The sequence below is a fragment of the Schistocerca gregaria genome, chromosome X, assembly GCF_023897955.1.
Source record: "Schistocerca gregaria isolate iqSchGreg1 chromosome X, iqSchGreg1.2, whole genome shotgun sequence".
Taxonomy (NCBI): domain Eukaryota; kingdom Metazoa; phylum Arthropoda; class Insecta; order Orthoptera; family Acrididae; genus Schistocerca; species Schistocerca gregaria.
In genome coordinates this window covers 643,647,672-643,673,962 of record NC_064931.1, presented here as the reverse complement: position 1 = coordinate 643,673,962, position 26,291 = coordinate 643,647,672, and the positions used below count along the sequence as shown (strand labels likewise).

Genomic DNA, 26,291 nt, shown 5'->3' with positions numbered 1-26,291 from the left:
GTGAAACTCCTCGCCCATATCTTCCCTTAACACTATTATTAGTTAATGACTCTCAGGTTGTCATACACATTGAATGAGACAACTTATCAATTTCAAGTGGTAATTATTATTTTCTTAAACATGCACATAAGTTTGCCTGTAATAGGAAATACTTTATTTGAACAGTGTACTGTCTAGTTAAAGCTGACATTTAGACACTGTACATGTATGATTGTACCAGTAATTCAGATTAGGTTACTTGCTCCTGTAATTGTTTATTATGGCACAGGGGCATTATGGTTTGAAGTAGTTGATGTACTGGAGTGTAACTGGAAATAAAGGGATCAGTTATGAATATCAATTTGCCCTTTCATCATTTTTAGTATAATTAATGAAAAAGAGTAAGATGGTAACTTGGTGTCATGTAAATTGTAATACATGCATATTATTTTAACATCTGTGTAGGTGCAGTGATAAACAATCAGTAGTAAACATGGCATTTTTAGTGCCTGTTGTGTTTAAGCCTAAGCAGAGAATTAGCATAGTAGTCTGCTAGTTTGACTGAAAATAATAATCTGGTTCAGTGTATTGGAGAGCTGTATTGGACACCATATTGATTCAAAAGTGAGAAAATGTAAATGACAGTAATATAGCATACAACTGTTCTGGCTGCGAAAACATTAAATAAGTGTAATACAAAAATAATTTCTGTCCAAAAAGGAAGCGGTAGTGGCATTGTTTCTAATATACAGAGCTTGCTAAGAGACAAATTTTGATTTCTAACAATAATACTAATGAAAGCAATATCTTCTGAAAAAAGCCAGAGATATCTGAAGCATTGTTTCATTGTACTGTGACATTATTTTACACTAGTGAACCCAACAACACTTCGCAACTCTTAGATATATATGGGAATTGGATGTATGTCAATTTCCTCCTGTGTGTGCATTACATCCCTTCTGTCTGACCAGCTACTCCTACTGCCCTTTGACCTTCACCCTTGTTGGTTGTTACTACAGATTCAGATTCCTGAGTAGTATTCTGATCATAAGCTGATAAGCCATGAATACAACTCTTGTTTTCTCTGAAAATAAATTGCAAGGAAGAAAACACTAAAGCATATTGTTGTGTAAACAATTTTTGTTTAAAAATATTTAAGAGATGTGTGTGGGAAAAACAATTTTTCTAATGGTGTAAGTGCCATACTGTAATTTACCTGCCATTGACTGCAAGACAAAATGAAACTGCATGTATTCATTGCAGAGCAAAGTACGGCATTTTCTTTCTAGCAGTCAGTTGTAACAGAACACTTCTACATTTTTGTTTGAAAATGCAGTATATTGCTTATGACCATCTGAATGTTCATTAGAGTATCGTGTAAAAATATGAAATAAATTGGTCAAATACTTTTAAAGGTTTTTGGTAACAACTTTTCTCCTTTCTGTACTAAATGTGTATATATTATAGGGTGGTGTTCCGTAGATATATAAAAATGCGTGTATTCGAATGAAACATTGTGAGAATTTTAGAGAATCAGATTTAAGATTTTGAGCAGTTGAACATTTACATTTTTATTTGTATAGTTTAATCCACTGTTTTCTTTCTTACATTGCTTCTATCTAATATAAAGTATTTAAGTCCTATTCACTAAACGTAACATTCGTAGTGAGTTTAATAGGGAAGTAAGTGACAAATTTTTTTTACATAAATATCTTACCTAATTTCTGATACTATAATGCATTTTTGACATATACAGTGTTATCAAACATCCATATGTCAAAAATAGAATGTTTTGTGTGTGCAGGATAGGAAGGGAATTAAAATGTAAAGGGGTTTATTAGTGTCCCTTGTCATTAGTTGATTTGTTGTATATTCTCCTCGATTCCTAGATTTGTGATTCAGTTTATTTTTGTTATTGCAGTTTCACTTTTTGTCATTCATCTTGCAGTAGTTTTGATTGTGGAAAGTTTTAAACTTTCTCGGGTGGTGATCAAAAAGGAAGGTATTGAGCACATATTATCTAATTCTTATGAAGTGCAGAGGCCATAAATTTCTACTTGAAAAAGTATCACGATCTTGGAAAGAGTTTTTGGTAATTATCTCGACAGTAGATACGGAACTTACTTAATATCAATATTTTATGTTGGGTTAATTACTGAAACATATGTTTAAATTTGGCAGGTTGACAGTTGAACTCTGTAGAACTTTGGAAGCTGCTGGATTGTCATTTATAACAGTTCATGCTCGAACTGTGGAACAAAGAAACCAGCCAATCAATCGAGAAAGCTTGAAACTGATTTCACATTCCATTAGAATGCCAGTAGTGGCAAATGGCGATGTCAGGACATTGGCTGACGCTGAGGAACTGCGAGAAACTACAAGGTGCAAAGGTATGTAAAAATAAAAATTCACACGGCTTGGGATTGGGTTAAGCACTTGTCAGAAACTCGTACCTAAGTTAAAAGAAAAGTGAAGGTGAGATACGAGGTACCGGCGGAAGTAAAGCTGAGGACGGAGCAAGAGTTGTGCTTAGGTAGCTCAGATAGTAGAGAACTTGCCTGCGAAATGCAAAGGTCTCAAGTTCGAGTCTCGGTCTGACACACAGTTTTAATCTGCCAGGAAGTTTCAAGAAAACAAAAGCTGCAATGTTGAAAAGTTTATATACAAATGCTTTGTCCAGATAGTCTGTTTGGTGTAATGTGTAATTTCCAATGAATATACCATTGCTGGTAAAATTATGGGAAGTTGTCAATTAGGATGCTCCAGATGGCAAATTAAAGTTCCTGCTCTACATCAGAGATAATAGAAATGTAGTTTATGCCACAGCATTGTTAATGTCTATTTCCCACTCATCTGTATGACTGGTAATTTGTTTTTCACGATGTCATGTAATCTGTTACACAAGAGTAAAAAATCTCAACACACTTACAGGATAGAAACTGTCACACAAGACTCGGCATAAAGTGAAAGGATTGGGGAACTGCTTGCTTGCTATGTTAGCTCAGAAACACATGTAATACTGTATGTCAAGAAAAGAACCCAGAAAACAATGGCAGAACAGCCTCACAAGAAAACTTGATGCATCATTGTTCTTTGTATAGGATTTGACACCAGATGTTTAGTATGTTAATACTAGCTGGATGTACCAAAGTTAAAGTATTTAAGATGGATTAAATATAGATGGCAAGGTTGTTGCATGTACGACTAAGGAATTGTCAATGGCGGCACTTACAGAACAGTGAGAGAATAAATTCCAAAAATGGCTACTCAGGAGCTTGCAGGTATGAACAAAATGTTAGTATCATTCTCCAGATGAATGTTTGAAAGCTGCCTGTTCCACCTAATTAATCTGGAGCAAAAATTGCCTTGCATTGTGATTTCAATCTACACAGAGAACATGTGCTAAATAGTTTCTTCATGAACCTAAGAGCTGTATACTATATGGGACAAATTGTTTAACTGGAGACAATGCTTGTCTCAACACAACTTCAGATTTTAGTACTTAAGAATACAATGTAAAAGAGATTGCACAAATACTGAGACCACAGTGCATTATTAATCACACAAAAACAGTGAGTAAGACATATTCCTACCTGGAATTCTGTAGTAGGATCATTAAGAAGGAAAGTCGTGCAATTCATTCTTTCAATACTGAATGGTTGGGTCAGCACAGATATTTAAACTAAAATGGCTTTATTTTTCGTTAACATCTACAGGAATGAGGTAGAACAAGCAGAGGAGAAAAACTTAGATTCAGTGAAGAGGCTCAGAACTATTGCAAGGTAGAATGGGACTGGTAGATGAAATACCTAACATGCAGAATAGATTCTGCAGTTGCTATGAAAACTCATTCACTGCAGCATGCAGAAATGGAAGAGAGTGGATTGAAATAATTTGGTTAAAACTGTAAAAAATGTGTGAATCTTCAGTGAGTCCCAATATTTATAGTATCCTTTCCTGTGCTGTACCGAAAAAGCTGTAATTGCTCAGCCACTGATTGAATTCCCAGATTCCTGAAAAGAGGTGCCCATAGAACCAGTTTAAAGACAAATGTGACCCATTGAAGTGTCAAATTGCAGGCCTCTCTCTGCAATGTGACTTCTGGCTAAGCAGTGCAATGAATGATGAAATGCTAGGTATAATGTTATTTTGAAGATGGTTACCTCTCCATTGATGTAGTGTCATGTTCCATGCTTACGGTTCCCAATGGCTTAAGTGACTTGGGTCTCCAAAAAAGATTCAGCTGGTCGACGCATGTGACACGGAGATTTTGGTTTGGCTGGGAGGAATCTTTGAGGTAATCATGGCCAGAGAGGAAGATGGCTAGAAAATTCACAAACTTAAAAGCATATAGGTTACTAAGAGTGTAGTAGAAACAAAATGTTGGTGGGAACACTCCATAACAACTTGGAATGTTTCCACAGTGAAGTATTAAGTCTAAGCATAGACATTGGCAGTCTCATTGTTCCATACAATTAAAGAGCAACAAAAAATCTAACAAGGAGATGCTATGGTAAGTTTCTGCAAATGCTACTAAGAATGTGTAAAAACTGACTGATTTGCATCTTGTTTCCTGTTACTTTAATCCCATATCCTGTGCCTGTCATGTACAGGAGGAAGGGAAGGATTTCTTTGATAGGCAGTTGTCTGTGATATATGAAGTATATTAAATTGAACTTTCGGTTTGCAGCAATAAATGTATTAATTTGGAGGTACAAAGTAGTCTCCTAGGTAATGCGCACAGTTCTGCCAGCAGTCCTGCCATTGTTGTAAAAACTTAAGGACCGTATCTTTTGGAGTGGCGATTAACATTCTGCATGAAACTTCCTGGCAGATTAAAACTGTGTGCCCGACCGCGACTCGAACTTGGGACATTTGCCTTTCACGGGCAAGTGCTCTACCATCTGAGCTACCGAAGCACGACTCACAGCTTTACTTCTGCCAGTATCTCGTCTCCTACCTTCCAAACTTTACAGAAGCTCTTCTGCGAACCTTGCAGAACTAGCACTCCTGAAAGAAAGGATATAGCGGAGACATGGCTTAGCCACAGCCTGGGGGATGTTTCCAGAATGAGATTTTCACTCTGCAGCGGAGTGTGCGCTGATATGAAACTTCCTGGCAGATTAAAACTGTGGGCCTGACCGAGACTCGAACTCGGGACCTTTGCCTTAGTGAATATTCTTGAGAGAATGTGAAAAGGGATAAATGGGATAAATTGTTAAGAAAACAAGAACTTGGGATGGTAGAGCACTTGCCCGCGAAAGGCAAAGGTCCCGAGTTCGAGTTTGTCGGTTACACAGTTTTAATCTGCCAGGAAGTTTCATATCAGCGCACACTCTGCTGCAGAGTGAAAATCTCATTCTGGAAACATTCTGCATGATATCTTCTTTACTCAAACTATATTCTTTCATGGGCATTTTCTGCTTGAACCAACCAAAATTCACGTTCAGCCTGTCTGTGGAGTAGGGAGCATGGCTAACTTCTGTTTGGCGAGGAAAGTCTGCTCCATTGTCAGCAGTTTAGGTACAAATTTTGTGGACATTTTAGTGGTGCAGAAATTGTTGGTCAGAATTGAATTTACTCATTTGCAAGTTCTCTGTGTGGTAAGTGTTCCATGACGGTTCACACATGCTCAGTGACATAATTTTGACTTGAGTGTCTTTCTGTTTGTGGTTCCTTTTCCATTGCTGTGTGGCCATCTGTGAAGCATTTGTGCTACCCTTTTATATGTGAATCATCCCACGACGTATCTTGAGAATGGTTTCCTCTTGGGTATTGCCAAGCTTTTGGTAACCTTAGATGCAGTATTGTCTTCATTTTGAGTGAGCATTTCACAACGTACTGGAATCCAGTGGGTGCTCCTTACATGTGCTCATTCACAGGCTGGCTACCAGCAACTGACACTTCTTGCTAGCAAGAAAAAATTCAAAACTGCACACGTATGTCACCTATCACATCTCTGCTGAAGGTAGTATCCTGGGTTTCTTTGTTTTGACAGCAGGATTGATACTCCTTGAACACACCTCATTTGCCTACTGTTCTCTCATCTTTCTTCTCACACCTTCAGTACATTATTCTAAAAACTGGTAGTTAAGCACTTTTCAAAAACTAGTTGTTTGTGTGATTTTACTGCTGCTTTTGTGCTCTGGCTTGCAGCAAGTGTAATGCTACAACCACACAAGTGTTCATCACCCAGTGACTCTGCCTTGTTTCAATCAACATGTGCAGCTCTGTCAGTGCTAGCCACATGGTCTTTTTTCCTCACACATAGTGAAGTCCAGAGAGATCCAGTCACAAGAGTCAGAGCTGTGTGCAGTATGAACTATGAATATTTCATTAAATAAGTGCTCCTTGTACTGTGTGCTGTAATAGTTGTTTATGGGTGTTAGCAATGACAGCATGAGAAAAATACTGAATTCATCTGATATTGAGACGTCAAAGACAGAAGTGCATGCTGCTACACAGCAAGTTGAAGGCAAATCTGTACCAGTGTAATCATGACCAGTTTGTTTATAAGATGAATTCTGTATGCAGGTCTGGTGCTTGGTACCATTCTCTGGACATCGTGCATGCAATATTGCGAACTGAGAATACTTCAGAGCTGAAATTGCTTTTAAGAATTTATTTTGAATATGACTGGCTTCAACAACACTTTGCTGCCATTTTCAGATCTGCAATAGGAGACATGCATGCACACACCATTTGTAAACATATTTTCTGTGTCAGTAGTAACGAATACATTAATATAATATTATAAATGTAGGTAACATAATTCATTTTTCAAAATTATGGCATATATTTTGACAGTGTTGAAAATTTAAATAGTTCGGAAATGCAAGCTTTCCCTGCTGATCGATGACAACCAGTCAGCATGTCATTGATAAAAGTTCTAGTTACAAACATGTTGGCATGCAACTTTTGCTGATTACATGCAGCCACATGCATGCTCGTTTGAAGCTGTACTGGATTGTGTGCTGTGACAGTCAACCTACATCTTATGTCCACTAGATGGCAGTGTGGTAACAGATGTTACTGTTTCCATTTACATAGTTATGATTCACCCATAAAAAATTTGTGTATTAATTAAAATAGTCCAGACTTAAAGTTCAAAAAAATTGCAGACATTTTATAAAGATTATACAGTAGCAATACTTTTCAATATACAAACTTTAATAAAGCAGTATTGTTAATTAATAGATTGCTAAAAATTATTCTGCAGTGCATGTCATTAATAGGATGTAATAAAATTTTAATTTTGTGTCTGCATATCGTGAGAACTGTAAGATTTTTAATCAATGAACAGTATAGTATTGGGTTAGTGTAAAAGTTTATAGCATTTTTGTTTTGCTTGTTGGTCTCCGGTTGCCACGGATTAAATTTATTGATTGGTGTGTTTTATTTGTAATTCACTGTTGCTATAATGGAGAGTGACAAGTGGAGAAATCTGAACATTTGACGCCATCTTCTGTTTGAGTCTAATAGAGGGATGACAGTAGCAGAGGCAGACATACATTTGTGCTGTGCATGGGGATAATTAAATAGACAGAGCACAGCAAGAAAATGTTCTCATTTTGGACAGGATTGTTTTGACATTAGTGACTCTTCATGTTCAGGAAGACCTTTGGGTTTGCTGAAGGTTACTTAAATGCATTAATGCAGTGATCCACATCAGTGTACTCAAGAACTGACAAATATGCCACTGATAATTCCACCATTGTGCAACATTTGCATGCAATGGGGAAGGTTCAAAAATCAGGCATGTGAGTACCACATGCTTAAAGCCAAAATTACAAAAATCAGCAGGTGGCCACATGTGCATATCTGATTGTCCACCATCCATTGGCTCACGAACACTGACCATTCCTATCCTGTATTGTTACTGGTGATGCAAAATTGTCTTCATGCTAAAATAACAAAGAAAAGAATGGAAGAGTCCAAACAAAGAAGCAACTTCATGTACAGAGACCTGCATGCTCCGACAAAAGGCAGTGTTATGCATTTGGAGGAAAAGTGGAAGTGTGGTGTACTAAAAATTGTTCCCCCGAGGTATAACCATCACTGCTGACAATTTGTCAACAACTGGGTGTCTTGCAGACCCAATCAAAGGACAATGACCAGGAAGACTGCATGAAGTGGTGCTACTTGATGATTATGCCCGCCTGTATTCTGCTAGACTGACAAACACAATACTGGAATTGGGTTGGGAAGTCATTCCACACCCACTGTATTCACACAATCATGCACCCTCAGATTTCACCTTTTCCACTCTGTTGAACAACCCTCAAGGAACTTCTTTTCTGTATAAAAATGCACTTGGAACATAGCTTGTTGAGTTCTTTGCCTCAAAACCGTGATTTTTTTGTCATTATACACACCTGGAAATTGAAATAAGAACGCCGTGAATTCATTGTCCCAGGAAGGGTCAACTTTATTGACACATTCCTGGGGTTAGATACATCACATGATCACACTGACAGAACCACAGGCACATACACAGGCAACAGAGCATGCACAATGTCGGCACTAGTACAGTGTATATCCACCTTTCGCAGCAATGCAGGCTGCTATTCTCCCATGGAGATGATCGTAGAGATGCTGGATGTAGTCCTGTGGAACGGCTTGCCATGCCATTTCCACCTGGCGCCTCAGTTGGACCAGCGTTAGTGCTGGATGTGCAGACCGCATGAGACGACGCTTCATCCAGTCCCAAACATGCTCAATGGGGGACAGATCCGGAGATCTTGCTGGCCAGGGTAGTTGACTTACACCTTCTAGAGCACGTTGGGTGGCACGGGATACATGCGGACGTGCATTGTCCTGTTGGAACAGCAAGTTCCCTTGCCGGTCTAGGAATGGTAGAACGATGGGTTCGATGACGGTTTGGATGTTCCGTGCACTATTCAGTGTCGCCTCGACGATCACCAGAGGTGTACGGCCAGTGTAGGAGATCGCTCCCCACACCATGATGCCGGGTGTTGGCCCTGTGTGCCTGGGTCGTATGCAGTCCTGATTGTGGCGCTCACCTGCACGGCGCCAAACACGCATACGACCATCATTGGCACCAAGACAGAAGCGACTCTCATCGCTGAAGACGACACGTCTCCATTCGTCCCTCCATTCACGCCTGTCGCGACACCACTGGAGGCGGGGTGCACGATGTTGGGGCGTGAGCGGAAGACGGCCTAACGGTGTGCGGGACCGTAGCCCAGCTTCATGGAGACGGTTGCGAATGGTCCTCGCCGATACCCCAGGAGCAACAGTGTCTCTAATTTGCTGGGAAGTGGCGGTGCGGTCCCCTACGACACTGCGTAGGATCCTACGGTCTTGGCGTGCATCCGCATCCGTGCGTCGCTGCGGTCCGGTCCCAGGTCGACGGGCACGTGCACCTTCCGCCAACCACTGGTGACAACATCGATGTACTGTGGAGACCTCACGCCCCACGTGTTTTGCAATTCGGCGGTACGTCCACCCGGCCTCCCGCATGCCCACTACACGCCCTCGCTCAAAGTCCGTCAACTGCACATACGGTTCACGTCCACACTGTCGCGGCATTCTACCAGTGTTAAAGACTGCGATGGAGCTCCGTATGCCACGGCAAACTGGCTGACACTGACGGCGGCGGTGCACAAATGCTGCGCAGCTAGTGCCATTTGACGGCAAACACCGCGGTTCCTGGTGTGTCCGCTGTGCTGTGCGTGTGATCATTGCTTGTACAGCCCTCTCGCAGTGTCCGGAGCAAGTATGGTGGGTCTGACACACCGGTGTCAATATCTTCTTTTTTTCCATTTCCTATATATATATATAGTGTGTGTGTGTGTGTGTGTGTGTGTGTGTGTGTGTGTGTGTGTGTGTGTGTGTGTGTGTGTGTTAAAGTCTCTGTATCAGTTAAACTTATGGAAAAATGCTATGTACTTGTGCACCAACTTAAGGGAGGTAGCATTGATTCTCAAGATTTGTCAGTTTTATTTCCAAAGCAATCTTAACTTGACAGTAACAGCTCTCAGTAGAGTGGAATAATTAAAACATATACATCGAGCCCCATTTCGTGTTAGTCAAACAATGATGTATAAAACATTGTTTTCAGTATCTAACCTTGTTGGCTCGCAGTAAGGTAACTGGCATTTCTTGCGGTGAATATTGCTCGTAGTGCGATGGATGATACCCTAAGATAGTACAATTTTCACGTAGGCATGGAACAGTGGATATTATTTTACTTTATACTGTACGCCAGCAGTTTCTCTCTTATCCCATGTGAACATTGAATCATGACCACAGTAAGTAAATAAACTATAAATAACCTTGAGTGGCATAAAAAACAGGAAATTACATTGGCTTCTTGTGATGAACATATTTTTACTGCAATGCTATGTTGCTGTAAGAGGCTATTTTCGTGAAGATTTCGAGCACTGGATATTATATTACTATGTGCCAGTAAACTGTTTCCCTTATTTAGCTGAACATGAAATTGTTTAGATAAATAGATACTATACTGATGTTATATTTAGTTGGATACCTTGAAACTAAATATCATCATTTGTATGAGTATACTATGTGATTGTACTCCATAAGAAATCTATATGTTGATTGCAGGATAAAACGTGTAGACAGTGAGAAGGAATGAGGTGTTTTATGTTAATCTTTGTTGTATGTTGTTACAAAAATTGGTTCATGGTTAATCTTCTCTCACCTAGACATCTGAGAAAAATTCTCATGCTCATTAAAATGGCACTTGTTTTGTAAAGTGTTGATGGCCCATTAACTTATCACACTGTATACGGCTTATACACCAGTACAAGAAACATTGTGACTGCCACTAGGAAAATATATAATTAATTAAACTGTGGCTATCCCTGCTAGGCAAAATGTAAAAAGATGGTTATTTGCTGTGGTGTAGCTTACAAATTTTAGCCTTGCCAGCATCATAGCAAACTTATATCATTAGTCTTAGAAGCCTTGCTACCTATTGCCTTAAGTGATTTCACCTACAGCTATTTGTCATGTTGCAAATTTGCAAATTTCCCCTAGAACTTGGATGACAATGTTTTAGATGAATTACTCACAGGAATTCTTACACTACATAAATAAAATGTCATATTAGTTAAAGCTAGTTACTATGTCCCCTTAAGCTTTGACAGTAGTTAGTTAAAAGGAAAATTGTTTAATGTTTGGACTGCCTCATGTTTAAATGTTTTTCCACGAAGTTCAGAAATTATTAAAAACTAAACATACACATAAATGAGAAAAAGATACATGTTATATCTTATGGCAAGGTCATATTAAGAAAAATTAAGATTGTATAATTGTTCTTAAGGTAATTGTAAAAGCTAAAATGTTAGGCTAGGATGTTTAGTTTGCACAATGTTACTAATTTTGTGATTTGTAACTTTGTGATGTGAGACAGCATAATGAAAATGTCACACTAAAATACCTTACACGCTAATGGGTGAACTGTCCAAAGATTATTATTTAGAAACAAAACTAAGGAATCATGAGAATGTTACCTGCCTTGGTCATTTATTTTTAAAAGAAATTTTCATAAGAACTTGCAATATGCAGAGACAATAAAATTTAAAAAAAATTAAGAAACTTCTATTGGATTACTTTTAAATACTGTAAATGGTGTGTACATTGTAGATTTTTTTAAAGTAGTATATTACTTAAATGACAGTGCTGCTCCCTTATGGAGGCTTGTCTATTGAAAGCTATTACTACTGTATAATTTGGTGAACTGTATAAATGTTTATGTAAATTCAAACAATAAAATTTGTTACTACACTGCCACCTAGTGAATGTAAGAGGTAGGTTGCCTGTCACAGCACCTGGCTCATTGTCTCCAGATGAGCATGTGTGGGATTGCATGTAATTAGTGAAAGTTGCATGACAACATATTTGTAAATAACATTTTTATCAATGACATTTTTGGTTGTGATCTACCTGCTGGTAGAGCTCACATTTCCAAACTATTTAAATATTAGACTATCAAAGTATAGGGCATAATTTTGAAAAAGATAGTGCTATGCATAGGTAACATATTTTGGTAGTCATTAACACTACCATAGAAAGTGTTTACAAATGCAATGTGTGTACACAGTATTGCAGATCTGAAGATAACCAGTTTCAACAGTAATTCACTGTTATCAGTTTAAAATAAGTATTAAATGTGATCCTGACTCTGAAGTATTTCTTCAAATATTACAAACTGTGATAGGCTTCTCTCAACAGTCAAAAATATATTCTGTCTCATGTCTTGAAACTTGGAGTATAACTGAGGAAGTAAGAATAATTTTCATCTAATCGTTCTGTTGTGTAAGGAGTAACTTCAACAACGATATGCAGTATACCCAAACTACAAGATGTGTGGCATGATGTATTTTTGTGGATGTTGAGAGAAGCCTGTCAGTTTGTTCTGTTGCACGTATGATGCTACAGAGGACAGTGCCAAACATCAGATGTGCATTCAGAAGTGATCTTGTAGATAAACTGTTGTGGTAAATGGATACAGATATAATTTCTAAAACTGCTGTACCTAATGTTATGTAGTCTTGACATCAAGCTAAAATGTCCTTGGTGTCGTTAATGAAGAGTAACATACTCTCAAAGGAACTGCACTGCTAAACAGGTAACAGATTTGTAGTTGTCCTGTAGCGCTGTTCTAAGAAGGCAACATCCCCCTGCACTGCTTGCTCCTCAGTTTAGACAAATCACAGAAACACCGTAATGTTTCCTGCATTTGTGGTCAGTGTCAGTTGGCTTGCAGCATGGGAAAAAATGCAGGACAGGTGCATCCCAATACATTCACACTGGTTGTACACAGCAGTCTGTGGGAGTCTAGTATGTGAAAAAGCTGCAATCAGCAAGGCATACGGCTTAGTAAGATAAAATCTTATAAAACTGGGGCACTGCCGTTGGCATTTCTTTGAAGAATTTGTTAACCAGGTGGCAAGTTACATCGGAGCAAGAATCTCTCATGTGAAGAATGTGTGCAACATGGATGCCCCAAGGATGCTGCTCTTGATCATAATTGACCTTCACACACTCAAACTTCATACTTCGCATATTATACATGTTTAGTCTTAAGTGAGATGGCAATTATGCAGGTAGTACAAGAAACAGATGTCTGGGTTGAAGTGGCAGAGATGTGGTTTATGTAAGATGAAAATAAAGTAAAACACAATGGATGACTTACATCTTAAGTGGATGGTGATTCACTGATTGGTACGAGAGCTGCTAAACCTTTGTGTTTCGTAGAAAGTAAATGAACTAAAACTCAACACCCTGTATATACCAAATTTTCACAGGTGTGTGTATAAAGCTTTTGCAGATTGCAGAAGTGTGCAGTTGCTGCAGAGCAGTAGTGAGGATAATTTCTTCTAGCAGTAAAAGTGCCACTGCATGCCCATGTTTACAAAACTGGAGTTCATGTCATTGCCACTATTTGTCTGCCTCAATCATTTGAAGCTGCTCTGTGATGCCTACAGCAAGACACCATCACTATGCTCGAAATAAGGATAGTGGAGACAGCCCAAGACAATGATTAACCAAAAAGCAAGTTAGATTGCTGATAGGTGCAATAAAGATATATAGTTTAATACCAAACAGTATTCATTCCTTATCAGTGTAGCCAATTTAGTTTAGATAATTCCCATTTTGCTAGACGTGTGACCATAGGTAGGAATTCTACAACATGTGAATACACACTCCTATCTAAAACATTATTTCATAGTGATTTGTATCCAGATAAACTATTTTGTCAGAGATGGTTTGAAATAATTTTATTTTCTGCATGTACATATTGAAAATGTAACCAGTGTTCGTTATTGCACATCATATGACAAAGCCCAATTTGGAAAGATAATGTGCATAACATGTTTGCAAAATAAAAAGTGCAATGATGTATTACTGATCAGTGCTCTGGTGCTACACTAATTTCGGGTGGTTGAATGGTCTGAAGGTGCACTCTGCTTGATGCATTGTAGTATTTCACATCATAGAATAGTGTCTCCCTTTAGTCTACTAGCTAACATCTTAGAACAAGGGGACTCTTACTTTCATCTACTAGCTAAAGCTAAAAAAAATGTTATGATGTGGAGACACTGAACATGGTACTCTAGGTAGTGGCCATTTTGAACTGTGTGGAAACCATTAGAGGTCTGGCCTGCACCACTGTTTGATACTGTCAACCTGAGACTGTAGCCATTAACAAATACTTGGTGTTCTGTATTGCTCATTGCTTAATATTCTTATTTGGACGGAGGGAAGAGACTTATCCAGGTCTATCAAGCAGTTCACTTACAACCCACGTAACACCAAAAGTGATGATCCCTATGACCATGTCAGTTCTGCTTTCACAGAAATGGTGCTGCCCTAAGAGGGATGTGAGGCTTGTTTCCTCTCCCATCTGGCATTTTAATTCTAGTTTGTTTATGCTCATGGCCAGTTGCCAGTTTGGAGAATGTGCACTTGGCAATGGAAAACTAAACATGTCAAAGTATTTTGACTGCTCTGAAATTCTTTCCCTAGCATGCTGGGAATGGTTATTTTTGGTTCTAATGAGACACTGCCTTGTCAGTTCTGTATATAGCATTGTCAGGTATATGTTGCACAGTTATGAATGCCCACTAAAGGTTGAACTTAATATACTGCAGGCTTTGTGATTATCTGATAGGGTAGGGGAAGAAAAATGTTGAATTGCCTTAAATCTGAGAATCACCCACTTCACTGCCAGAGGGCTTCTTCTTAACAGGAACAATTTTTTGTTGAAAGCATAAACAGAACCAAAATAAGAAAACAAGGAAATATCCTTTCAGAAAAACACTTAAGGTTTTGCAAAAGCATACATGCTAGTCAAATAGCACCCCACTTTGTGTTTCCAGCCAATTTCAAAGCACGTAAGGCTTTGACTTCAGTCACATAGCATGACAATCTTTTGAATTTGTATGTCTTATAATATTCAAACAACTAAAATGTAGATGTGAATTTTGACAGAAATAGATAAATCTTCAGGTCCCTATCTATTAGTGATGGTCTTTTAGTGAGGAGTCCCTGAAATATCAACTTAGTGTTAATGTGTTAGCAGCAATTCTGATACTGTTCTTTAAATGCACTTTTAGTATAAATCACAAGTCTGGCAACAAAACTTTGCACACTTAATTTTTTATAATGTCTGAGTGAAACTGACAGAATTTATCAGCTTAGAGAAGATATTATGCAGCAAAATTTCCAGTCAAGGGAACCCTACAGTAGATTTGAAGGGTAAACCTTTGACACTGTCTGTGCCCTAACCTTGGAATGTGTGTGTGTAACTTCCGTTGTGACTGGTCTTGGATAGTTATGATGGCATAACAAGCAATTTGAATAGCCAAAGATGAAATGTTTGTTTCAACTGTGAGAAACATTAAACAATTTCATGTAACTAGTTCAATATACTAGGTGTTAGTGTTGTCAAACTGAATGTTCAGAGAAAATACTTCATTTGTGGGGGCAGATACAAGAAAAGTGTTACAAATACACTCCTGGAAATTGAAATAAGAACACCATGAATTCATTGTCCCAGGAAGGGGAAACTTTGACACATTCCTGGGGTCAGATACATCACATGATCACACTGACAGAACCACAGGCACATAGACACAGGCAACAGAGCATGCACAATGTCGGCACTAGTACAGTGTATATCCACCTTTCGCAGCAATGCAGGCTGCTATTCTCCCATGGAGACGATCGTAGAGATGCTGGATGTAGTCCTGTGGAACGGCTTGCCATGCCATTTCCACCTGGCGCCTCAGTTGGACCAGCGTTCATGCTGGACGTGCAGACCGCGTGAGACGACGCTTCATCCGGGGAGATCTTGCTGGCCAGGGTAGTTGACTTACACCTTCTAGAGCACGTTGGGTGGCACGGGATACATGCGGACGTGCATTGTCCTGTTGGAACAGCAAGTTCCCTTTGCCGGTCTAGGAATGGTAGAACGATGGGTTCGATGACGGTTTGGATGTACCGTGCACTATTCAGTGTCCCCTCGACGATCACCAGAGGTGTACGGCCAGTGTAGGAATCGCTCCCCACACCATGATGCCGGGTGTTGGCCCTGTGTGCCTCGGTTGTATGCAGTCCTGATTGTGGCGCTCACCTGCACGGCGCCAAACACGCATACGACCATCATTGGCACCAACGCAGAAGCGCCTCTCATCGCTGAAGACGACACGTCTCCATTCGTCCTTCCATTCACGCCTGTCGCGACACCACTGGAGGCGGGCTGCACGATGTTGGGGCGTGAGCGGAAGACGGCCTAACGGTGCTCGGGACCGTAGCCCAGCTTCATGGAGACGGTTGCGAATGGTCCTCGCCGATACCCCAGGAGCAACAGTGTCCCTAATTTTCTGGGAAGTGACGGCGCGGTCCCCTACGACACTGCGTAGGATCCTACGGTCTTGGCGTGCATCCGTGCGTCGCTGCGGTCCGGTCCCAGGTCGACGCGCACGTGCACCTTCCGCCGACCACTGGCGACAACATCGATGTACTGTGGAGACCTCACGCCCCACGTGTTGCGCAATTCGGCGGTACGTCCACCGGGCCTCCCGCATGCCCACTATACACCCTCGCTCAAAGTCCGTCAACTGCACATACGGTTCACGTCCACGCTGTCGCGGCATGCTACCAGTGTTAAAGACTGCGATGGAGCTCCGTATGCCACGGCAAACTGGCTGACAGTGACGGCGGCGTTGCGCAAATGCTGCGCAGCTAGCGCCATTCGACGGCCAACACTGCGGTTCCTGGTGTGTCTGCTGTGCCGTGCGTGTGATCATTGCTTGTACAGCCCACTCGCAGTGTCCGGAGCAAGTATGGTGGGTCTGACACACCGGTGTCAATGTGTTCTTTTTTCCATTTCCAGGAGTGTAATTTAACAGTGGTATTTTTCATTTTCTGGTTTTTCGAACTTTGGCATTACTATTGTTGATACATATACTGCAGACTCTGAACCCAGATACACTTAAAATGATAAATGAAACAGGAAAAAAATGGCGTCCAAGTGAACATATACCATTTATAAATTAGTTACCGCAACCAAGAATTCACATTCATTGACTTTGTGAGCTTGTGGTCAAATTGTCATCTACCAACCTTACAATGACCTCAGCTATGCTAAGGACCAACCTGTCATCCCAACAGATTCTGCTGTGGAGACAAGTTTTTATTATTTCTTTCCTTTCTCAGACATTATTATTATTATTATTATTATTATTATTATTATTATTATTATTATTATTATTATTATTTCCACATAAATGATGCAGATAACTATACAGGATGATCGGAAGCAGTTGGGGAAAGTGTGTGAGGATATGGCAGGAGAGGCTGTGCTGAGAAATACTTGTTAACCAAGTTTGATCCACTCCACTGTTTGTGGGTTATTTATTGTTGAAGTTAGCCAATCATGTCATTGCTACACACACACACACACACACACACACACACACACACACACACACACCCAGCCAGAAACACTGAGGAAACCAAAGAGCAAGTTGGCAACAAACTAAACAGATGTAGCTTTGGCTCATTAGTTTAAATTTCACTTCTGAGAAAGGCACATTTTTAACTGAGCAAGTAGTAACTCTCATACCCTCAAATGTCTGTGCTCTGTGCATTACTGCATTTTAGCCTGTGCAAATGCTCGAATTTGTGCACACAAGTCTGATAGGCTGACTTCAGTGCTAGTCAGTGTGCAGTAAAAGCAGAATATGAAGTAAAGGCTGTCCACAAAATTCTATGAATTCGGATGTTAGTGCCATGAAGACATAAAATTAGCAGCTGTTGATTGGCTAAGACACACAGTCCTGTTGCCTGCCTCCAACAGTTTGACATAGAGCAGCAGTGCCAATATCTGCTCTAAAACACAATAAATGCATGAGTACTGCCCTTCGTAGTTTCGCTGACTGAAGCTCTGAGCTAATTCCACATTGTGCTGGAAATTTAGATATGTTCTCGTGCAAAACAGAACCTTTTTTTTTTTTCCCCCTTGTTTGATGCATGGTTCTATACATAATACTGTTGTCTTGTTTTCCTACATATCCACCTCTTGTCTTGCTGTCATGACTTAGAGGAAAGGGATGCAGTGGTTGTGGAACTAGATTCCCATTTGATAAAGATGGGCTTCAAATCATGTCCTGCCATTTGTGTTTAAGTTTGATATTTTTTTTATCAGAATCACTTAAAGCAAATGGCAATATGAATCCTATGACAAGTACACAGCTGATTGCCATCCATTTCTTTGTCCAGTTAAAGATTTAAGGCCAACTGAAATGACTTTTTCCCTGGAGTGTTGGAAATTAGTTTCTGCAGTAGCTCCTGCCTGTGGTAAGGTGTCTTAAAGAGATCTATCTTTACATCAACCTTCATATTGGCTATACAGCTTTTATCATGGCAACCCCTAAAATTTGCTCTGCTCATGAAATTGCCCTTAAAAGAAACTGATAACACTTCTGATTCCCTTTATAAATATCATATTATTGATATTTTTATAAACAAACTTACAGGTGTCTTGATAGCATAAGTTTTTTAATGCGGTGATTGGTTTCGATCTTACAAGATAATCTTCAGGCATACAATAAACAGGAATCCTTATAAACATACAAAGCATGAAATTGTATATTGACAAAACAGTAAATAATGTTACACCATAATTGTCTGCTGGAGGCGGTGGTGTACTGCAATGTGGATGCCAGTTGCTAATTAAATACTTGAATCGCCACCACTGTCTCCAGCATAACATCATGGATAGCCAATCACATAAGTTCATTTCTGGTCCTTAAGAAAGTAACGTGGTAGTTACTATTAAGCAATTAATACCACCTACAGTCCGCAGCTCGTGGTCTCGCGGTAGCGTTCTCGCTTCCCGAGCACGGGGTCCCGGGTTCGATTCCCGGTGGGGTCAGGGATTTTTCACCTGCCTCGTGATGACTGGGTGTTTGTGTCGTCTTCATCATCATCATCATCAATCATCCCCATTACGGTCGGAGGAAGGCAATGGCAAACCACCTCCACTAGGACCTTGCCTAGTATGGCGGCGCGGGTCTCCCGCGTCGCTCCCCTACGCTCGGTAAACGGAGTATGGGACTCATCATCATCATCATAGAACATACAAAACAATCTATCTTACAAAATATAGTGTATACAGGTAATTGTGGCCTAAGCAATGTGGCCATCCATCACATACTGTTATCAACCAAAGCAAAGATATTAGCAAGGATACCACTGTAGTAATCATGGCTACCTACCCATCTTGCTAGGGCCAAAGATGATAGCAAGGACACCACTATAGTAACCATGGCTACTTACATGTCTTACTAGGGCCAAAGAGACTCTCTGTAAGGAAAGCATCCTGGTTGCTCTAAGGTTCCCAGGGAGACTCAACAAAGGCTGATAGTACATCGTATGGGTGATAAACGCATGAGTTACTGTTACCATTAAAATTTAAATTGAACTACATCTCGTCAAAATAACCTCTATATTAGTGCACTTGTCGATGGTTTGCATAGGATGCAACATGATAGTTATCGTGAGTGTAAAATTAATGACATTATGCCAATACAAGCACTGTCTGGATGGTCATGTGATGTGCAGACGAAATAATGTCTGTGCTAACCATAATGTTATATTGAAATATAGCAATAACTGCTGGCGTAGCAGGGTAGGGTAAAAGCATCCCATGGTAAAGTGAAACACAGATGGGTGACACACAGCGTATACATGAGGAAAGAAAATTGATTTGTGCACATATGCACTGAATCCAGTGTGAAATGTTGTGTAATAACGATGATCACATGTAAATAAATACACAAAAAATATAAAGCATAATAATGTGACACTGAACATATTGAAGAACAAAGGCACATTCATCTGATCTTATGTCTGAATATGGTATAATAAAATACAACAGTTATAACAAAATGTGGTAAGCAGTAGCGTAAAAAATGCAGTCGAGTATGATTGTGTAGAAAAACTAATTAAAACGAATTGTAACAGTAGAGATATGATGCTTGACATCTATACTCATCCAGGCAAACAGAACAATCTGAAGTGTGAAATATTTTAGAATAATTCCTCAAACAGATAAAAAAAATTTTTCTCTGAAATCCAGTTGTTACTTAGTTTCTGGATCTTTTCTCTTATGTATATAAATTTAAAGTTCTTCTAGAGTACTAAGTAAAACCTCTTTAGGGACAGTATGCAAAGATACTTCTTGTTACTGATCATCCATTCAGAATGCTTATTTTGGTTAATGTGATGCCTGAAAATAGATTTACTATGTTCGTATCATATTAATTTCTACAGCTTTGGCCAACATAATGACTATCACAATTATTACATGTGATTTTATACACCCTGTAATTTAAAGATTTATTACTCTTATTGTTCATATTGTCTCTCAATCTATGTTGAAGTAAATTGTTCGTAGTAAAGGCGATTGTATATTTTGTATCCCTAAACATTTTATCTGAAATATTGCCAAAATAGGTTGTTTTGGTGAACTTCTACTTACTCTTCACTTGGCTTTGTGTTGGATTATGAACAGAGTTGCTAATTTTCTCGTAAAGGGTATGAATGAACTCAGATTCATAGTTGTTGGCTGGTGTGTGTTACCTGCCGCCATTGGATAAGCAGCTGCCAGCAGCAAGTCGTATACCCCTAGCTTGCTTATTTGTTACATAGTTTCTTAATTTCTTTGTGTGTTTTTGGGTACTTGCATTGTTCAATTCATAAATTTCAGGTGTATTTAGTATTTGTGAGTTGTAGCATCGCGCTTTAGTGTTTACTTCATATATTCTTACTTAAATTGCGTGTGAGTTTCGTATAGGTGTAATTTAGTTTGTTACTGTAATCGTAATTTCAGGCAGTTTGTAGCGCAGTCGTAGTGCATTTGCACAGGTTATTTAATACATTCTTTGCGTGTTTCGCTTGCCTTATCTAGGCACGGACTCGTGTTTCGGTAACTGTTGTTCAACATCGATTAGAATGGACAGGGACTGCAATTGCTGCGTTCGGATGAGGGCTGAGTTGGCATCCCTTCGCTCACAGCTGCAAGCGGCGCTGACTTTGGTCGCGCAGGTTGAGGCTGTTGCCAATGGGCACCACTGTGGGGAGCCGGACTCGCGTATTGTGGGGATGTCAACCTCGTCCCGTCTGTTCCCAGATTGGTCTGCCACTGTGGTTGCCCCGGTTGCTGCCCGCAGTGGGGCTGATCCCTCGCCTGTGGTTGATTGGGAGGTCATTCCAAGGCGTGGCAGGCAGCGAAAGATGTCCCCGGAGGCTGATCAGAAAGCCTCCCTGGTGCGTCTGACAAACAGGGGTCAGGCACTGTTTCTGGCTGAGCCAGATGCATCTGCCTGCCCTGTTTCAGAGGATCATTCTCAGCCTTAAAGGTCCGGGCAGTCGCAGAGGGTCGGCTTATTGGTAGTTGGGGCTCAAATGTTAGGCGCGTGATGGGCCCCCTTAGGGATATGGCGGCTAAGGAGGGGAAGAAATCCAGTGTGCACTCCGTGTGCATTCCGGGTGGAGTCATTCCTGATGTGGAAAGGGTCCTTCCGGATGTCATGAAGAGCACAGGGTGCAGCCAGCGGCACATGGTGGCACATGTCGGCATTAATGACGTGTGTCGCTTTGGATCTGAGAAAATTCTCTCTGGATTCCAGCGGCTATCTGCTTTGGTGAAGGCTGCCGGTCTTGCTTACAGGATGAAGGCAGAGCTCACCATCTGCAGCATCATTGACAGAACCGACTGCGGACCTTTGGTGCATAGCTGGGTGGAGGGTCTGAATCAGAGGCTCAGACGGTTTTGCGACCGTGTTGGCTGCAGATTCCTTGACTTGCGCCATAGGGTGGTGGGGTTTTGGGTTCCGCTGAATAGGTCAGGAGTTCACTACTCAGCTGGCGGCTACACAGGTAGCGGAGGCTGTGTGGCGTGGGCTGGGTGGTTTTTTAGGTTAGAAGGCCTCGGGAAAGTGCGGGGTGGGCTGCAATCTCAAAGGGTGCATGGCAAATACAGGACGTGCTTGGATCAAGGAACAGTCGGAATTGTAGTTGTAAATTGTTGTACTTGTGCTGGGAAAGTCCCTGAGCTTAAAGCGCTAATAGAAAGCACAGAAGCTGAAATCGTTATAGGCACAGAAAGCTGGCTAAAGCCTGAAATAAGTTCTGCAGAAATTTTTACGAAGTCTCAGACGGTGTTCAGGAAAGATAGATTAGGCAGAATTGGTGGTGGAGTGTTTGTGTCTGTCAGTAGTGGTTTATCTTGCAGTGAAGTCGAAGTAGATACTCCGTGCTAATTGGTATGGGTGGAGGTTATACTTAACAGCCGAACTAAGTTAATAATTGGCTCCTTCTACCGACCCCCAGACTCCGATGATACAGTTGCTGAACAGTTCAGAGAAAATTTGGGTCTCGTAACAAATAAATACCCCACTCCTCATATGGTTATAGTTGGTGGGGACTTCAACCTTCCCTAGATATTTTGGCAAAAATACTTGTTCAAAACTGGTGGTAGGCAGAAAACATGTTCAGAGATTGTCCTAAATGCTTTCTCTGAAAATTATTTCGAGCAGTTACTCCACTTACCCACACGAATTGTAAATGGTTACGAAAACACACTTGACCTCTTAGCCACAAACAATCCAGAGCTGATAGAGAGCATCATGGCTGATACAGGGATTAGTGATCACAAGGTCGTTGTTGTTGTTGTTGTTGTTGTTGTTGTTGTTGTTGTTGTCTTTGTTGTCTTCAGTCCTGAGACTGGTTTGATGCAGCTCTCCATGCTACTCTATCCTGTGCAAGCTTCATCTCCGAGAACCCACTGCAACCCACATCCTTCTGAATCTGCTTAGTGTATTCATCTCTTGCTCTCCCTCTACGATTTTTACCCTCCACGCTGCCCTCCAATACTAAATTGGTGATCCCTTGATGCCTCAGAACATGTCCTACCAACCGATCCCTTCTACTCGTCAATTTGTGCCACAAACTTCTCTTCCCCCCAATCCTATTCAATACATCCTCATTAGTTATGTGATCTACCCATCTAATCTTCAGCATTCTTCTGTAGCACCACATTTCGAAAGATTTTATTATATTCTATTCTTGTCCAAATTATTTATCGTCCATGTTTCACTTCCATACATGGCTAGACTCCTTACAAATACTTTCAGAAACGACTTCCTGACACTTAAATCTATACTCGATGTTAACAAATTTCTCTTCTTCAGAAACGCTTTCCTTGCCATTGCCAGTCTACATTTTATATCCTCTCTACTTCGACCATCATCAGTTACTTTGCTCCCCAAATAGCAAAACTCCTTTACTACTTTAAGTGTCTCATTTCCTAATCTAATTCCCTCAGCATCACCTGACTTAATTCGACTACATTCCAATTTCCTTGTTTTGCTTTTATTGATGTTCATCTTATATCCTCCTTTCAAGACACTGTCCATTTCATTCAACTGCTCTTCCAAGTCCTTTGCTGTCTCTGACAGTATTACGATGTCATCGGCGAACCTAAAAGTTTTTATTTCTTCTCCCTTGATTTTAATACCTACTCCAAACTTTTCTTTTGTTTCCTTTACTGCTTGCTCAATATGGAGATTGAATAACATCGGGGAGAGACTACAACCCTGTCTCACTCCCTTCCCAACCACTGCTTTCTTTCATGCCCCCTCGACTCTAATAACTGCCATCTGGTTCCTGTACAAATTGTAAATAGTTTTTGGCTCCCTGTATTTTACCCTTGCCACCTTCAGAATTTGAAAGAGAATATTCCAGTCAACATTGTCAAAAGCTTTCTCCAAGTCTGAAAATGCTAGAAACGTAGGTTTGCCCTTCCTTAATCTATCTTCTAAGATAAGTTGTAGGGTCAGTATTACCTCACGTGTTCCAACATTTCTACGGAATCCAAACTGATCTTCCCCGAGGTCGGCTTCTAATAGTTTTTCCGTTCGTCTGTAAAGAATTCGTTTGCAGCTGTGGCTTATTAAACTGATTGTTCGGTAATTTTCACATCTGTCAACACCTGCTTTCTTTGGGGTTGGAATTATTATATTCTTCTTGAAGTCTGAGGGTATTTCACCTGTTTCATACATCTTGCTCACCATATGGTAGAGTTTCGTCAGGACTGGCTCTCCCAAGGCCATCAGTAGTTCCAATGGAATGTTGTCTACTCCGGGGGCCTTGTTTCGACTCAGGTCTTTCAGTGCTCTGTCAAACTCTTCACTCAGTATCGTATCTCCCATTTCATCTTCATCTACATCCTCTTCCATTTCCATAATATTGTCCTCAAGTACATCGCCCTTGTATAGACCCTCTATACACTCCTTCCACCTTTCTGCTTTCCCTTCTTTGCTTAGAACTGGGTTTCCATCTGAGCTCTTGATGTTCATACAAGTGGTTCTCTTATCTCCAAAGGTCTCTTTAATTTTCCTATAGGCAGTATCTATCTTACCCCTAGTGAGATAAACCTCTACATCCTTACATTTGTCCTCTAGCCATCCCTGCTTAGCCATTTTGCACTTCCTGTCGATCTCATTTTTGAGACGTTTGTATTCCTTTTTGCCTGCTTCATTTATTACATTTTTATATTTTTCTCCTTTCATCAATTAAATTCAATATTTCTTCTGTTACCCAAAGATTTCTACTAGCCCTTGTCTTTTTACCTACTTGATCCTCTGCTGCCTTCACTACTTCATCCCTCAGAGCTACCCATTCTTCTACTGTATTTCTTTCCCCCATTCCTGTCAATTGCTCCCTTATGCTCTATTTGAAACTCTGTTGAACCTCTGGTTCTTTTAGTTTATCCATGTCCCATCTCCTTAAATTCCCACCTTTTTGCAGTTTCTTCAGTTTCAATCTACAGGTCATAACCAGTAGATTGTGGTCAGTCCACATCTGCCCCCTGAAATGTCTTACATTTTAAAACCTGGTTCCTAAATCTGTCTTACCATTATATAATCTATCTGATACTTTTAGTATCTCCAGGCTTCTTCCATGTATACAGCCTTCTTTTATGATTCTTGAACCAAAATCTACCAGGCGGCTTCCTCTTTCATTTCTTTGCCCCAGTCCATATTCACCTACTACGTTTCCTTCTCTTCCTTTTCCTACTAACGAATTCTAGTCACCCATGACTATTAAATTTTCGTCTCCCTTCACTATCTGAATAGTTTCTTTTAATTGATCATACAAGGTCGTTGTAGCTAGGCTCAATACCGTTTCTTCCAAATCCGCCAGAAACAAACGCAAAATAATTTTATTTAAAAAAGCGGATAAAGTGCCACTAGAAGCCTTCCTAAAAGACAATTTCCATTCCTTCCGAACTGACTATGTGAATGTAGACGAGATGTGGCACAAATTCAAAGATATAGTAGCAACAGCAATTGAGATATTCATACCTCATAAATTGGTAAGAGATGGAACGGATCCCCCGTGGTACACAAAAAAGGTCCGAACGCTGTTGCAGAGGCAACGGAAAATGCATGCAAAGTTCAGAAGAACGCGAAATCCCGAAGATGGGCTAAAATTTACAGACGCGCGAAATTTGCCACGTACTTCGATGCGAGATGCCTTTAATAGGTTCCACAACGAAACATTGTCTCGAAATTTGGTAGAAAATCCGAAGAAATTCTGGTCGTATGTAAAGTACACAAGCGGCAAGACGCAGTCAATACCTTCGCTGCGCAGTGCCGATGGTACTGTTATCGACGACTGTGCCACTAAAGCGGAGTTATTGAATGCAGTTTTCCGAAATTCCTTCACCAGGGAAGACAAATGGAATATCCAGAATTTGAAACACGAACATCTGCTAGCATGAGTCTCTTAGAAGTAGATACCTTAGGGGTTGCGAAGCAACTCAAATTGCTTGATACGGGCAAGTCTTCAGGTCCAGATTGTATACCGATTAGGTTCCTTTCAGATTACACTGATACTATAGCTCCCTACTTAGCACTCATATTACAACCGCTCGCTCACCGATAGATCTGTACCTACAGATTGGAAAATTGCGCAGGTCGCACCAGTGTTCAAGAAGGGTAGTAGGAGTAATCCATTTAACTACAGACCTATATCATTGACGTCGGTTTGCAGTAGGGTTTTGGAGCATATACTGTATTCAAACATTATGAATCACCTCGAAGGGAACGATCTATTGACACGTAATCAGCATGGCTTCAGAAAACATCGCTCTTGTGCAACGCAGCTAGCTCTTTATTGTACGAAGTAATGGCTGCTATCGACAGGGGATCTCAAGTTGATTCCGTATTTCTAGATTTCCGGAA

General features: G+C 40.4%; 1 protein-coding gene across 1 annotated transcript in view; it reads left to right on the top strand.

The window, feature by feature from the left end:
- LOC126299377 (tRNA-dihydrouridine(20a/20b) synthase [NAD(P)+]-like) overlaps nt 1-26,291 on the top strand; it is a 55,538-nt gene that overhangs the window by 1,666 nt on the left and 27,581 nt on the right. The window contains exon 5 of the mRNA XM_049991241.1: nt 2,161-2,369. Coding sequence (XP_049847198.1) covers nt 2,161-2,369 — 209 coding nt within the window. The remainder of the gene's footprint in view (nt 1-2,160; nt 2,370-26,291) is intronic.